The 14,244-nt window shown below is 38.0% G+C and overlaps 1 protein-coding gene across 2 annotated transcripts in view; it reads left to right on the top strand.

Annotated features, from left to right (window-relative positions):
* dnajc5ga (DnaJ (Hsp40) homolog, subfamily C, member 5 gamma a) overlaps positions 1-14,244 on the top strand; it is a 30,370-nt gene that overhangs the window by 4,227 nt on the left and 11,899 nt on the right. For both annotated transcript variants that reach the window (XM_059981673.1, XM_059981674.1), the window contains exons 2-4: positions 4,737-4,858; positions 8,311-8,524; positions 10,444-10,606. In XM_059981673.1, the coding sequence (XP_059837656.1) occupies positions 4,749-4,858; positions 8,311-8,524; positions 10,444-10,606 (487 nt within the window). In that variant the 5' untranslated portion in view covers positions 4,737-4,748. The remainder of the gene's footprint in view (positions 1-4,736; positions 4,859-8,310; positions 8,525-10,443; positions 10,607-14,244) is intronic.

The following is a 14,244-nucleotide window of genomic DNA, read 5'->3' on the forward strand; positions in this document are numbered from 1 at the left end:
CTCTTGCACATTTTGATTTTCTTTCAATGACTTTCTCCCGTTCCATGTACTGCCAAATTTGATTCTGAAGAAATCCAGTTTGAATAATTCTAATCATTATGAATTAAGCAAGAACCATGGCAACGTTTTGCGGGCTACGTACAATACCTTGTTTGAACTACTCTCACTGCAATCTGCAGCATGTAATTTCTCTAAGCAATTTACTTTTAAATCAACTTAATGAACTACAAATTTCTCAATTTTCTAATGGGCTTGGTGGACTTAACTCAAGCAAGCAGGTACGGCATCTTTCAACAGATGATGATTCTTTGGTATAGGTGGAAGTAAGGAAGGGAGTAGGAGTAGGAGGAGACTCCAAGCCAGGCTGAATCAGAGGAATGGGAGACCCTCTACTTGGCATCTTGTTAACAAATGAGCAGTCGCTGGAAAACAAAATTGAGGACCTGTATCAGAGGGAAATGTGAGATTGTTGTATTGTATGTGTAACTGGGTCATGGCTTACTCCCAGCATGCCAGATAGGGTGATCAGACTCGAAGGCTTCTTGACTCACAGGATGGACCAAAATGCTGATTCAACAAAGGTGGAGGTGTGTTTCATGTAAACTCTCTTTGGTGCTCCGATGTGGTGGTTTTGTTGAAGTCGTTCCCACAACCTTGAACACCTAATAATCAAATGCTATCAGTTGTGTTTATCTTGGAAGTTCTCCATAATCCTGACCATACTTTATATACAACCAGCGGCTGACTATAATGAAGCGCTTGATGCTGCACGGTGTCATCTCCAAACAAGAAAGTCCATTCTAACGCATTTCAAATCATAGTTGATGACTTCAACCAGACTTTTTTTGAAGAAATCCTTGCCCGATTGCCATCAGCATGTCATGTACAGCACCAGAGGTCCCAACACACTAGTGACTAGATCATTGTTATACTAAGATGAGGAATGGCTACCGTTCCATGCCCAGACCGCAGTTTTGGTAAATCTGCCCTTTTACCTGAATACCCAAGGAAGTCCATAATGGGGAAGGCTAATTTTGATGGCATTAGAAAGGAACTTGAAAAATGATTAAAAGGTATTAACCATATAAGAATTACAGCACAGAAACAGGCCACCTCGGTCCTTCTAGTCCGTGCCTAACACTTACTCTCACCTAGTCCCACCCTGCACTCAGCCCATAATCCTCCATTAATTAGTATTAGCAAAATGATCTATGGCAAATGGGAATCCTTCAACAGTTTTGGATACCAAGTTTCTGTTCGAATGAAGGGCAAGGCTGCCAGGATTAGAAATATGTTTCATGAAGGATATTGCATTTCTGGTCAGGGAAAAGGAGGCATTTTGGGTAGAAACAGCTGTGATCAAGTTGACTCCTTTGGGAAGCATAAGGGAAGTAGGAGGACAAAAAGAGTCTTGGCAAAGTAGGTAATGGAGAGATCAGATTAAAAGGTAACTTGGGAGAAAATGGGCATCCTTTAAGTATGTGGAACAACGTGAGATGGGTCGAGCCTTGCACGAATACCTCTCTGTATTTACTGAGGTGCAGGCTATGGAAGCTGAGAAGAGAAATTATTTCCTGAAACATTACCACATGACAAGAAGAGATAACGGTCTTAAACCACAAAGTTGCTAATCCTTAGTGCCTGACCAAATGTATCCAAAGAACAGTGGAAAATCTGGTAAGAAATTAGTAGAAATATTTGAATTGCCATTAGCTGCAAGAGAGGTACTGTACTAGAAAGCTAGGGGTTGGCTAATGTTCAGGGTAAATTTATTATCAAACTACATATACAGTGGTGCTAAAAAGTTAGTGAACCCTTTAGAATTTTCTTTTTCTGCATAAATATGACCTAAAATGTGATTAGATCTTCACGCAAGCCCTAAAACTAGATAGAGGCAACCCATGTAAATAAAAAAAGGCAAAATTTATTAAAAACACAAAATGCTGGCAGAATTCAGCAGGCCAGACAGCATCTATGGGAGAAGGTAGTGATCCACAACAGTTCACACCTCCATTCATGCAAAGATAGTGCTAATAAACCTCTCATCACTTTTACGACTCTGAATGACACTCATGCAATTGCTGTACCTTAAAACAACTCAGACTTTACAAACTGGAGAACTATAGATCAGACGGATGAAGCCTCTCAGATGAGTGAAGAAACACCTTCTGGACAACACAGCTGGTCCAGTTGTCTCGATTTACTACTGCTCAATATGCAATGACCTGGATAACTGAGAACTTTAGACATCTCAATGAAGAAGTCAAATTGAGTGAAGTTAACTAATCCCTTTGGTTCAAGAGCCTGATGGTTAAGAGATGGCAATGGTGTGCTTTTAAGAGGAGCTACAAGGACAAGCTAGGGAGCTAAATCTGGTGAGACCAACACCAGTATTGAGAAAGTAACCAGAGGAGATTGAGGAACCAGAATCCTTGCACTTGAAAAAATGAGGGTTGATTCGTCAGCATGACATGAATGAGAAATTCTCACAAAGTTGTTTTTATTTTAGAGAAATAACACCCTGAGGACAGGGTGTTAGGTTGCAGGTAATGTTCTGCGTGGTATCCAGTTCTGAATCCAGTTCAGTGCAGACTCGAGGGGCCGAATGGTCTACTTCTGCACCTATTGTCTATTGAATAGTTAGATCAGATTTGAGCTAACCAATTGAATGCAGAATTGACTTGATGGTTGTTTGTCATCCATATTCATTTGGATGAGAATGTAGCTCGACAGCTACATGTAAGCATGACGCAAATTGATGATACAGTGGAGATGGTTACGTAAGATTAGAACAGGATCTAGATCAGTGGTTCCCAACGTGGGGCGTACGCCCCACAGGGGGGTAATTTGATTTTTAAGGGGGGCAATTCGAGAATGAGTTATTAACAGTGAATTTTTTCTAGTAAGTGTGTGAGTATGAGTGTGTGTGCGAGTTAATACATATGTGTATATACAGTATGCATACATAAAAATGTGTGTATGTACATGTGTAATTGCGTATGTACTGTATATATAGTGTATCATTATCATTACAACCATCAAATGGCTTTCATAATTAAATTAATGAATTGACTGATGTAGGAAGGAACGAATGAACAAGTCCAAACGCGTAAGAAACTCGTACGAGGTCGTGCCAATGCTGCTTTTTGCAGTAGCTTTCAGTTCTTGGTGGTGTGAAGGTGTGTCCATTGTGTCATCTCTTTTAAATGGTGTATCTGCCTTTGTATGCTGTAGAAACGAATCGGCATCGTTTTATTTATTTATTTATTATTATTATTTTAATATCACTTTATGTTCTGCTTTTACAATTTCTTAGTAATTTCTTCCTCAGAACTTTAACAGTCCTTTGGTTCTTTTATTTTTCTCTTTCATGTATGTCATGTTCTTTGGAAGCTTGTTTAAACCAAGTCAATGGTCTTTTAGGCTTCCTCCAGGTGAATAGGAGTTCACTTTTTGAATAATAAGAATTATATATCACCACAGGGGGCAACAGGATTTTAGAGGTGATTAGGTGGGGCATTGCCAAAAAAAGGTTGGAAACCACTGATCTAGATCAACTGGGAAAGTGGGCCTATGAATGGAAGATGGAATTTAACTCAAAGTGTCACATTTTGGAAAGGTAAATCTGGGCTGGACATGCATATTAAATAGCATGGTTCTAGTGATAGGAGACTGAGGGGATATAATTATACAATTCCCTAAAAGTGTGGCATAATGAAGGTAGACAGTGGTGAAGGAGTCTAGACAGCTTAAATTATAAGGAGAGACTGAAAAGGCTGGGGCTATTTTCTCTGGAATGTAGGAGGCTAAAGGGTGACATTGCAGAGATATGAGGGGCATAGATGGTCTTTCCCCGTCCCCAGGATAATAGAGTGCATGGATTTTGGGTGGGAGGGGAAAGATTTAAAGGAGACCTGAGGGCAAGCTTTTCACACAGAGTGGTGGGTATGTGGAACAAGCTGCCAAAAAAAAAACAGTTTTACAATGTTTATGGGATATTTAGAGTGGTGGCTGTATAGGAAAGATTTAGAGTGATATGGAATAATTGCAGCAAAATGGGATTGGCTCAGTGAGGTGCCTCAGTGGGTGAAGAGAACCAGCCCACTTCAGGTTAAGCAAGCAAGTTTGTTTGTATTGCACTTTTCAAACTCAAGGCAGTTCAAAGTGCTTTACACAGAATGAGATATAAAAATTGAATATCGAATTTCAAACAATATATAAGAAATATAATCACACAAATAGATATGATAAATTGAAGTGCAGTGCAGGAGATTCTAATTAAAAGCTACAGCAAAAAGGAAAGTTTTAAGCCTTGATTTAAGAACCTAACATTGGGGCAGACTTCAGATCCTTTGGAAGATTATTTCAGATAGGTGGAGCATAGTAACTAAAAGCTGCTTCACTATGTTTAGTTTTGACCCTGGAGACTGTAGCAGACCTGCCCCAGATGGCATGAGAACTTGGGAAGGTTCGTAATGCAGCAGGAGATCAAAGATGTATTTTGGCCCTAGACCATTCAAAACTTTATAAACCAGTAGCATTATTTAAAAGTCACTTCTCTGGACAGGAAGCCAGTGTAGCAATCTGAGAACTGGACTGATATGTTCTACTTTCTTGATCTTAGTGAGGACTCTAGCAGGATCATTCTGAATGAGCTGCAGCTGTCTGAGGGATTTTTAAAAAAAGATAACTGAAAACGCCCTTACATTAGATAAAAACCTGTTCATTTCTTACAGCTACCTGCCAACATGTCTGCACCACGACTTCAGCGGTCGATGTCTCGAACAGGTGAAAGTTTGTATAAGGCATTGGGATTAGAGAAAGGTGCTACACCAGAGGAGATCAAAAAGGCATATAGGTATGAAATTTTGTTAAATCTAATTTAAACCTATTAATTCTTAACCTTCCAATAATTGTGTAAAATTATTCCCTTGGAGTAGTTCAGAATATTATCATTCAGAATTTAAAAATATGAGCATGCTTTATGGCAGCTTCTAAGATGCCATTACTGATACCAACCACTCCCTTTGGCATTTTTCTATGAAACCGAAGGAGATGTGACACTTGTTCTTCTATCTGTTCCTTTCTAGCAATCCAAACAGCCCTCTTACTTCCTCCAATCTTGTGTGCTGCTTTTGCAGCTCAACAAGTGATTTCCTCTGCATTAGAGAAAGCAGATGGTAATTGGGTAATTGCATTGCAGTGCATATACAGTTGGCCCTTCTTATCTGTGGATCCCGCATGCGCAGGTTCAACCAACTGTAGATCAGGAAAACCCAGAAGTTCTCTCTCCAGTATTCGTTGTTTGAGCATGTACAGACTTTTTTTCTTATAATTTTTCCCTAAACAATACAGTATAACAACTATTTACATAGTATTTACATTGTATTAGGTATTATAAGTAATCTAGAGATGATTTAAAAGTACAGGCAGTCTCCAGGTTATGAACGAGTTCTGTTCCTGAGTCCGTCTTTAAGTTGGATTTGAAGTCGGACCAGGTACATCCAGTATTATGTAGCTTCAGTTAGTAAAACGTTTGTCTTAGTATATAGTATATATATTTACCTTTCTATGCATATGAAACACTTAAGAAACATATGTATTTCAATAATTAAACCACTGAGTTGCTAAGTAATAATTGTAGCTTTCATTGGAGCAGGGCCTTTCACATGCTCCATTAAAATTGTTCTGATCATTGACTGACTGTAGCCTAACACTTTTCCAACAACCAATGGTGGTTCACCTCTTTCCGATCGCTTTATTAGATCTACTTTATTTTCAATCATGATTATTTTCGTGAACAGAAACCCTGCGGATTCAGAGCTGCACCAGGTCCTAAAGTCCACTGCACTGATACATGTTAAATAAGGTCCGGTGTTCCGCTGGGTCCTAAAGACCACCGCATTGAGACAGATTAAATAGAAGACTTGAGCATCTGTGTTTTTTGGTATCTGTGGGTGGGAGGGTCCAGGAAACAATCCCCCGCGGATAAGGAGGGCCCACATTCATTTCAGGCGGCCCCTGCTGCCTGTGACTTCTCCATTAGTTCCCATTTTGACCTTGGTGTTAACTGCAATATTAGCTGGAACCGTGTCACATCTTCGGTCAAAAAGGAGCATTCTAGATTCTGCTTTACAACTTCCAGCAACTTGCATTCATCATCATCATTGACCATTTCCACAATGTCATCCAGCTGTGATTTGGCTGGTCTTTTTTTCCTTAGCACAACCTCGTCTGCTTGACATGCCTGACCATCCTGCATTTTGATCTCTTGTGTTTCTGTGCATTCTTCAAACTGCCCTTAATTCATAACTTTTAGTTTTTCCTCTCCAACTGCCCCCATTAACTGATCAATGGGGTGAGTTTTACAACCTATCCCAAAGACAATCCTGACCTTGCCATAATAGAAAGGTTCCTCTTGTTTCTGTTTCATTGCTCTTCCACATTCTCTCAGTTTAAAACTAACTAGTTTTCTTTCTTGGGTTTGATACATTGGAAGGGGTTCAAAGGAGGTTCATGAAAATGATTCTGGGATTAAAAGGCTTGTCATATAAGGAGCATTGGATGTCTCTGGGTCTCTGCTCACTGGAACTCAGAAGAATGAAGAAACGTATTGAATGTTGAAAGGCCTCTGTAGAGTGGATGTGGAGAGTGTGTTTCCTGTGGTGGGGAAGTCTAAGACTAGAGAACACAGCTTTAAAATAGAGAGGCGTCCTTTTAGAATGGAGATAAAGAGGAATTTCTTTAGCCAGAGAGTGGTGAATCTGTGGAATTCGTTGTCACAGACACCTATGGAGATCAAATCTGTATGTATAAGGGAGAGATTGATAGATTCCTGATTGGTCAGGGCATGGATACGGGGGAAAGGCAGGAGGTGGGGACTGATAAGGAAAATGGTTCAGCTGTGGTGAAATGGTAGAGCAGACTCAATGGACCAAATGGCCTAACTCTGCTCCTATATCTTATGGTCTTCTAAGTGTTTAATTCCACAAAAGTTGTCTGCCTGCTGGGTGTTTCAAGCAATTCTTATTTTATTTCAGATTTCCAGCGTCTGCAGTTTATGTTCAGATTTCACAACTCCTGGCTACCTTGTCAGCCAGTTTTACATACAGATTGAAGTCAAAACAAGTGGACCAAACATTCTTCCTTCTATCCTCATATGTTTCTCTTTTACTCACATGCTTTCTTCCATTTTGGATATTTCTTTCACTGATTCTTCATCCTTTGAGCATATCCTAAACTTGTGTAGTTTCCCCTTTTGTTTGCACATGTTACAGCTGTCTGTGGTGTTATTGAGCTCTTCTATGTGCCACCTTCTATTCTTATCCCTCAGGCATCTACCTCAAGCTCTGTCTCATTCCCAGATCCTTGTGTATATGACTCTTTTGCCCTCATTTTGTCTGGTCTTGCCCTAGACTGACTGTTGTTGGCACAGTGTGCAATTTTCACAAGTACTACAATTTTGTGTTTAGAAACCCAGGATTAATAGTTTCAGTCACTAGCAGGTATATTGGCCAGTTATTGCATCATTGCTTCTGTAACTGAACTGAGCTAGCTACTGCACTACAGGTGAAGAATCAAATGTCACATTCCAGCTTATTGTCATCTTGACATATTTGCAGCACTCTCTTACACATGTAGAGAGATTCTCAGTACTACACGAGGAGACCTTTCAATGGACCAATGGAGGTGAAACCAGATTTCATGAAACAACAGGTACATGCTGCATGGTTGCTGCCTGTGCACTCAGCATCTGAAATATTGTATCGGGCTGTGTAGAGCACCCAATTCTGCAGAGATGGAGTCCAGCAGTGTTTAACATTGCACATAAAGCATGTTGCTGCAGGAGTTTAGGCTGGGCATGCCTATATGAACTGCAGGTCACCTTGGTGTGCATTTTGCTTAAATCTACTTATGAGGATGTTTGTGCTGACCAAGCACGGACATTTTTTAAGCTTCATTGAAACATGTTTGGAAAGGGCCAATAATTCACTCAATAGAAGAATAACCTGTTTCGCAATTGCTGCAGTTAAATTTGCACACATTTGGGTAACTAATGAGATTTTTTTAAGTTTTGCAGCATATGACAAAAGTTGAAATGGAAATCCAGAAACCTTCTGTGCTTTCTTAATCTTGTCTCTTCCTACTATTTAACAAAACATTGTTAAAAATAGCACTGGTGTTCCTGGTAATAGTTCAATTTGATTTAAGGAGATTAATTTAATTTAAAATTTTTAATTAGCTCTAGATACAGCATTATTTGTACCCAGATTGTAGTTCTGAAGTTTGTTACTTTTGTTTTCCAATTAGGAAGCTTGCACTCAAGTATCATCCAGACAAAAATCCTGACAACCCTGATGCATCAGAAAAGTTTAAAGAAATAAACAATGCAAATGCGATTCTGAATGATGAAAATAAGAAACGCATCTATGATGAGTATGGCTCGATGGGATTATATGTGGCTGAACAGTTTGGAGAAGAGAGTGTCAAATACTACTTTCTGATGAATAAGTGTTGGTTTAAGGTAGGTAATGTTTAGTGGAAACTTAATCTATTCCTCTTATCCTATAGTGCTTATGGATTTTATTTCTCTTGTAGTCGCCCAGTATTTTTTCTTCCATCATTCCTTCCACTTCCTGACCCTCTGCTATGTTTTAAACTCTGATTTGGAAAGTTTCAATCCAATTTTAAGGGTATTCACTAGTTTTATACGCCAATGGAGGCCTGTCCTTTGTGGTCTAGTGTCATGCCTAGCTCTCAAGCTGATTTGCCTCTGCCTCTTAATATGAGTGGTGGTATAGTTATTACTGGCCTTTTTAATTATTGTCATGAGCTAAATTTACTGATTCCTATCTTATTTGCCAATTTTCCCCATTGCTACACTTGCATTGTTCTTCTCTCCTCCTTTGACTTCAGGCTTTTACTTTTTCTGAAAATTAATAGTAGTTAATAGAGCAGTAAGAGTGCAGGGAAAATAAAAGAACATATTGGCATATTGGGAAGGGGCCAGAAGAGGGAGGAATAAGAATGGATTGAAGATGATATCTGACCTCCATTATCCATGACTCTTGACAAAATAGTAAATCCCCATCTTCCCAAGTTTAGTCATTGATCAACTTTGTTTCCAAAATCATTGCCTTCTAGATCATTACTGCTGAGTAAAATGTATGTACTCACATACTCCTCACATATTTTGTCCACCATTTTAAACCTGCAGTCCTGGGTCTTTTAGGAACAGCTCTCCTTAATCTTATCACTGTAATCTATCAAATCTCCTCAGCATTGCTTCAAAGGGAACAACCCCAGCCTTTCCAGGCTAACCTAATAACTATGATCCCTCATTCCTGCAAATTCCATTAGGAGACACCTGAAATTTGCAGAGTGAAACTCCTCTCATCCCCTCTCAGACAGTCACAAGTATAGTGAGCTGAACTGAGTACACTATACAAGTGATGTATGCTCAAATCATGGAATGTAAGTGATAAGACCACCACTACTCTCATTGTGCTCTCAGTCTGTATGATGTACATTGTATTTTCTATGGATGTTTTGTTTTGAAGAATGTAATGGGAATTTGTGAGTTCTCAATTAATATTTTCCAGTCTTGCCAACAGTTTCTCTACAATAATACCAAAAAGTCTAAGAAAATGTACTGTTGGATAGGTGTTAACTAAAGATATTAGATTTGATTAGAATATAGAAAATGTGAAACAGGGATTGAGCTGAGTAAATCATTTCTTCAACATTCTAGCAATGTATTAATCTATAGTAAAATATCATTTATCAACATGTATAATTACATCTATCTTTGGAAACAAGCAATCTGAACTTAAACTGCAGACCCTGAAAATCTAAAACAAAAATGAGGAAATGCTGCAATTAATCAGCAGATCAGCTCACATCTGTGACCTAAAATATTGACTCAGCCTTACTCAGTAAAGCAGCCTAACCTGAGTACTTGCAGCTTTTTCTGCCTTGTTTATCAACTTATTATAGAATATATCTTAAAACATTTTAACTGGGAGTCTGTAAACAATGGCAAAAGTTTCTTTCTGCTTGGATTTTCAATTGCTGCTAATACTATGAATTCTGGGTGCTGGCAGTTTGCTTTTTTTAAAGTTCAGTTTAATCATTCGATTTTCATACAAGCAATTTTCATTTTGGTTATTTTTAGAAAAAATTGGAATGTTTCAATTAGCATTCAACTTGAAACTTTACAATCTTAATTCAAATATGACCACTTTATGTGAATTTTAACTACATCTTGATAGCTAATGAAATGACATGGATGATACGGTCTGAGAAGCTAACACTGATCACAGAAGATTTTATGTGGGTTTAAGAAGACTTTAGTAGTAATTTTTAAAGGCTGCTCTGTGCATATTCTTGCTTAGTGAATATAGAAAACTCTTCCCTTGCATATTAATCATCTTTACGTCGCAGGCTCTAGTTGTATTCTGTGGAGTCATCACTGGGTGCTGCTGTTGCTGTTGTTGCTGCTTTTGTTGTGGAAAATGCAAACCATCGGGAGAAATGGAAGATTATGATATTATAAATCCTGATGACTTGGAGGCACAGATTAAAGCAGAACACACTAATGAAGATGGTAAGTCAATACAAATGGAATCTGTTTCAATTACCAGCCAAAATATGTAAGTTTTAATTTCACTAGTTGTGGTGATTTATGGTGGAAAATACACTTTTGAAATTGAGTAAAAGGCTTTATTCAAAAGGCTTTATTTCCATCCTGTATAACTAAATTCTGAAATTGTTGGTTAAGTTGCTAAAATAGTTGCAGTTGTGTAGCATTAGTCTTTGAATGCTGCAATAATGTGTTCTGCTTTGTTAATTGTGAACTGATTTTATTCTGAAGCTTGATGGAAGGTTCACTTTATTCATTTTGCATTTTCATGTGCTGGTGTGAAAAGTTGAAATGTAATTCATTTTACTAACATTTTATGACAAAGTGAAAAAGATGTTGTAAAAATAGTCTGTTAAATTCTGCTGTTTGGTATTGTATTAAATCATTGTGTGGAATCATTACTGGCTGTTGCTGCTTTTGCTGTGGAAAATGAAACGTCATCAGGAGAAATGGAAGATTGTTATTATAAATCCTGACTTGGAGGCACAGACTAAAGCAGAACACTCTAGTGTTGATAAGTCAATATAGTTGGAATCTGTTTCAATCACCAGCCAACATTTGTAATGTACAAACTTAAACTAAACAGTACAGGAGCAAGGAGTGATGTTGTCTTAAAATTGTTAACTTCAATATACATGGGAATGAATTAGGAAGGAAAATTTGGATTCTGGTTCTTTATCATTTGCCACCATTTGCTACATATTACTGAAGGCCAATTTTAGGAAGACAAGGAATAAATTAATGCTTCATTGAGTCTGGATACTTTTAGAGCAATAGAAAATGGTTAGTCAAATGAAGTGTACAATTCCAGTTTGAAAACCCCCAGCAAAAGAAATGCTTGGTCACCTGTACAAGCAAAATTGGTACCTGTCCATAAATGCATCTAATGAGTACATAATGGGAAAAATAGTTTTTGGTGTAAAGTTTTGATTGCACTTGAATTGACTTGTTATGGACCCAAGTGTGGTTCCAATTTTTATCATAATACTTAACCATTTTGATATCTCAAGTATTCATTGGTTGTTTAAAATGCAAACCATGCCTAATGTGTTCTACTGAGTTATAAGGAAATAACATTTGTACACTTCACTGTATCCAAAAACCTAAATTTTTGACCATCATTATTGAATATCTAAAACATTAGAAGTCATTTAACCAATGTAATGGCTCTTTGATTACTGCAATTGTGTCACTACAAAGGATTCAAGTTGAATTGTCTAATTTGAGGAATGTTATCCCTTGAGGTTTTACCCTTCTGAAAGTATTTGTTACTCAAATGTCTACAGTGCATTCTCACCTACATGTCTATTTTGCATGCATAGCTAAAGAAATGAAAGGCCTCCGCAATAGGTTCCATGTCACATTGCAAAATACAAACTTTGATAATGAAGGGTGTGAAAGTTTAAGTATTTCTCAATGCTTTGACACCATTTGAGAAATTGAGAATATCCATCTCACAAGTAGGACTGCAGTCTACACTTCATTCATGTGATGATCAAACAAAATGAGGATTGTGTGATAACCAGTCTCACAGACATTGTAGTTCTAGTCCACAATTATTAGTGATATTTTCAGTTCTAGCCATATAATAAGGATTCTGAGGCTTTGGAGAGGGTGTAGAGGAGGTTTACTATGATGATGCCTCGATTAGAGGGCATAGGCTAAAAGGTGAGGCTGGACAAACAGGTTTTCTTTGAGTTAGTGGAGGCTGAGGGGAGATCTGACAGGGTTATAAGATTGAGAGGCCTGTTTCAGCACTGTGCTGATGTATGGTTTACACTTAGTGACTATAAAAATACACTCTGTGGCCATTTTATTAGGTGCAGGAGGTATGCTTGTGATCTTATGTAGTCCATCTGCTGCAAGGTTTAGTGTGTTGTGCATTCAGAGATGTTTTTCTGCATGCCACAACTGTAACGCGGTCTTGTGAGTAACAGTTGCTTTCCTGTTGGCCTGATCCAGGTCTGGCTGTTCTCCCTGCCCTTTCATTAATAAGGCATTTTACACACACAGCTGTGCATTGTTTGTTTTTTTTTTGGCACCATTCTCAAAATCCCAGATCTGCAGAGATACTCAAACCACCTTGTCTGGCACAACAATCATTCTACAGTTTAAGTCAATCAGATCACATTTTTTCTCCATTCTGGTGAACAACAGCTAACTCTTCCAGACTATGTCTGCATTCTTTTGTGCATTGAGTTGCTGCCACATGATTGGCTGATTAGATATTTGCATTGATAAGTAGATGTGCCTAATGAAGTGGCCACTGAGTATATATTGTTTTCAGACTTTTATTGTAGAAATGGTAAGCTAATCAATTTATTGAAAAGATTTTCTAAGTGTCACGAATTTTTAAATACTTTGTGGCTTGGCACTTTTCCAAAGCTGCCGACTCTGAATCTAGAACAATGTGAACAGGTTTGCATCATCACCGCCAGCATAATTCTCTGCAGACAATTGTCCAATCTGAAATGGAGGTGTGTTGCAATTCTACATTTTTGATGTGCTCAGACTAGAGTTGAGTAACTTCAAAATAAGGCAACAAATCCTATCCTGTGACAACTGCGTTACATGAATAGTCAGTTGAAAAATGTACGTTTTATGCACAAGCTAAATTTCATCATATTACTTTCCTTGGCACTTCTTGAAAAATGTCACATTTAATTGGTAGTCAGGTCCATACATCAGCATATGGGGAGTGTCTCAAAGATGTTCGGCCTCTTGACGAGAAGATGTTTTGCTTTTGTATCTCAAGCCCTAAATGGTTGAGTAAATATTGAACTGGTCAGAGACAAGGACAGTACCTTTAAAGAAGGCAATTCCACGGTTGGGCATTGCATGTGTCACAGGATTCTGAATGCAATCCAGGGTGCACAACTTTTCTGCTTAATTTTCTGTTCATTCATTTTGACATTTGGAAAATTGCCCAGTGCATGCTAGGAGTTTCCTGACAGGTGATCTGCAGGAATAATAAATGCAGTTACATTTCCAGTTAGTGTAGAATTGTTAAATAATTTAAATGTGGATTGGTGCATGTATAAAGTTAGGATAGTGTTTCATTAAGACCTCTTTAGTATAAGAAAATATTTAAAACCAACCTGTAAAATATGTATTAAATACATCAGGTTCTCTGAATAACTCAATTGAGATTTGTTGGTTCAGGAAATAAAATGCAGTGAATTTGGTTAATTGGGCTATCAGTTAATTGGTGCAGCCACTTATTCTGGACAACTATTAAAGGACAAATTGAGAAAATAACCAGGATTTTCTTTATTTATTTGGGACACTCACTTAATTGGGGCAAGATGCTGTTGCAAAACAGTTTTTAAACTAACGTCAGTCATGTGTACTTGTGTGGCTGTTAGACACTACACCATGCTTGGAGCAAGCAACTTTAAAATGGCATCAGTTGCATGTGTTCATGTTCAAATAGCAGTGATTTTTGCTTCCTGCAGTTTCAAGCATTCAGGTTTGGCACTGTGAGAAATGGTGGGAGTAAAAATGAAATAATTTCATGACTTCAAGTTAGGAACTATGAATGATTTGAAAGTATCAACAATCATGAGTATTATAATGAAAATGAAGATTCTTGGGATGCAATT

Source organism: Hypanus sabinus, chromosome 10, assembly GCF_030144855.1.
Source record: "Hypanus sabinus isolate sHypSab1 chromosome 10, sHypSab1.hap1, whole genome shotgun sequence".
In the NCBI taxonomy this organism is placed as follows: Eukaryota; Metazoa; Chordata; class Chondrichthyes; order Myliobatiformes; family Dasyatidae; genus Hypanus; species Hypanus sabinus.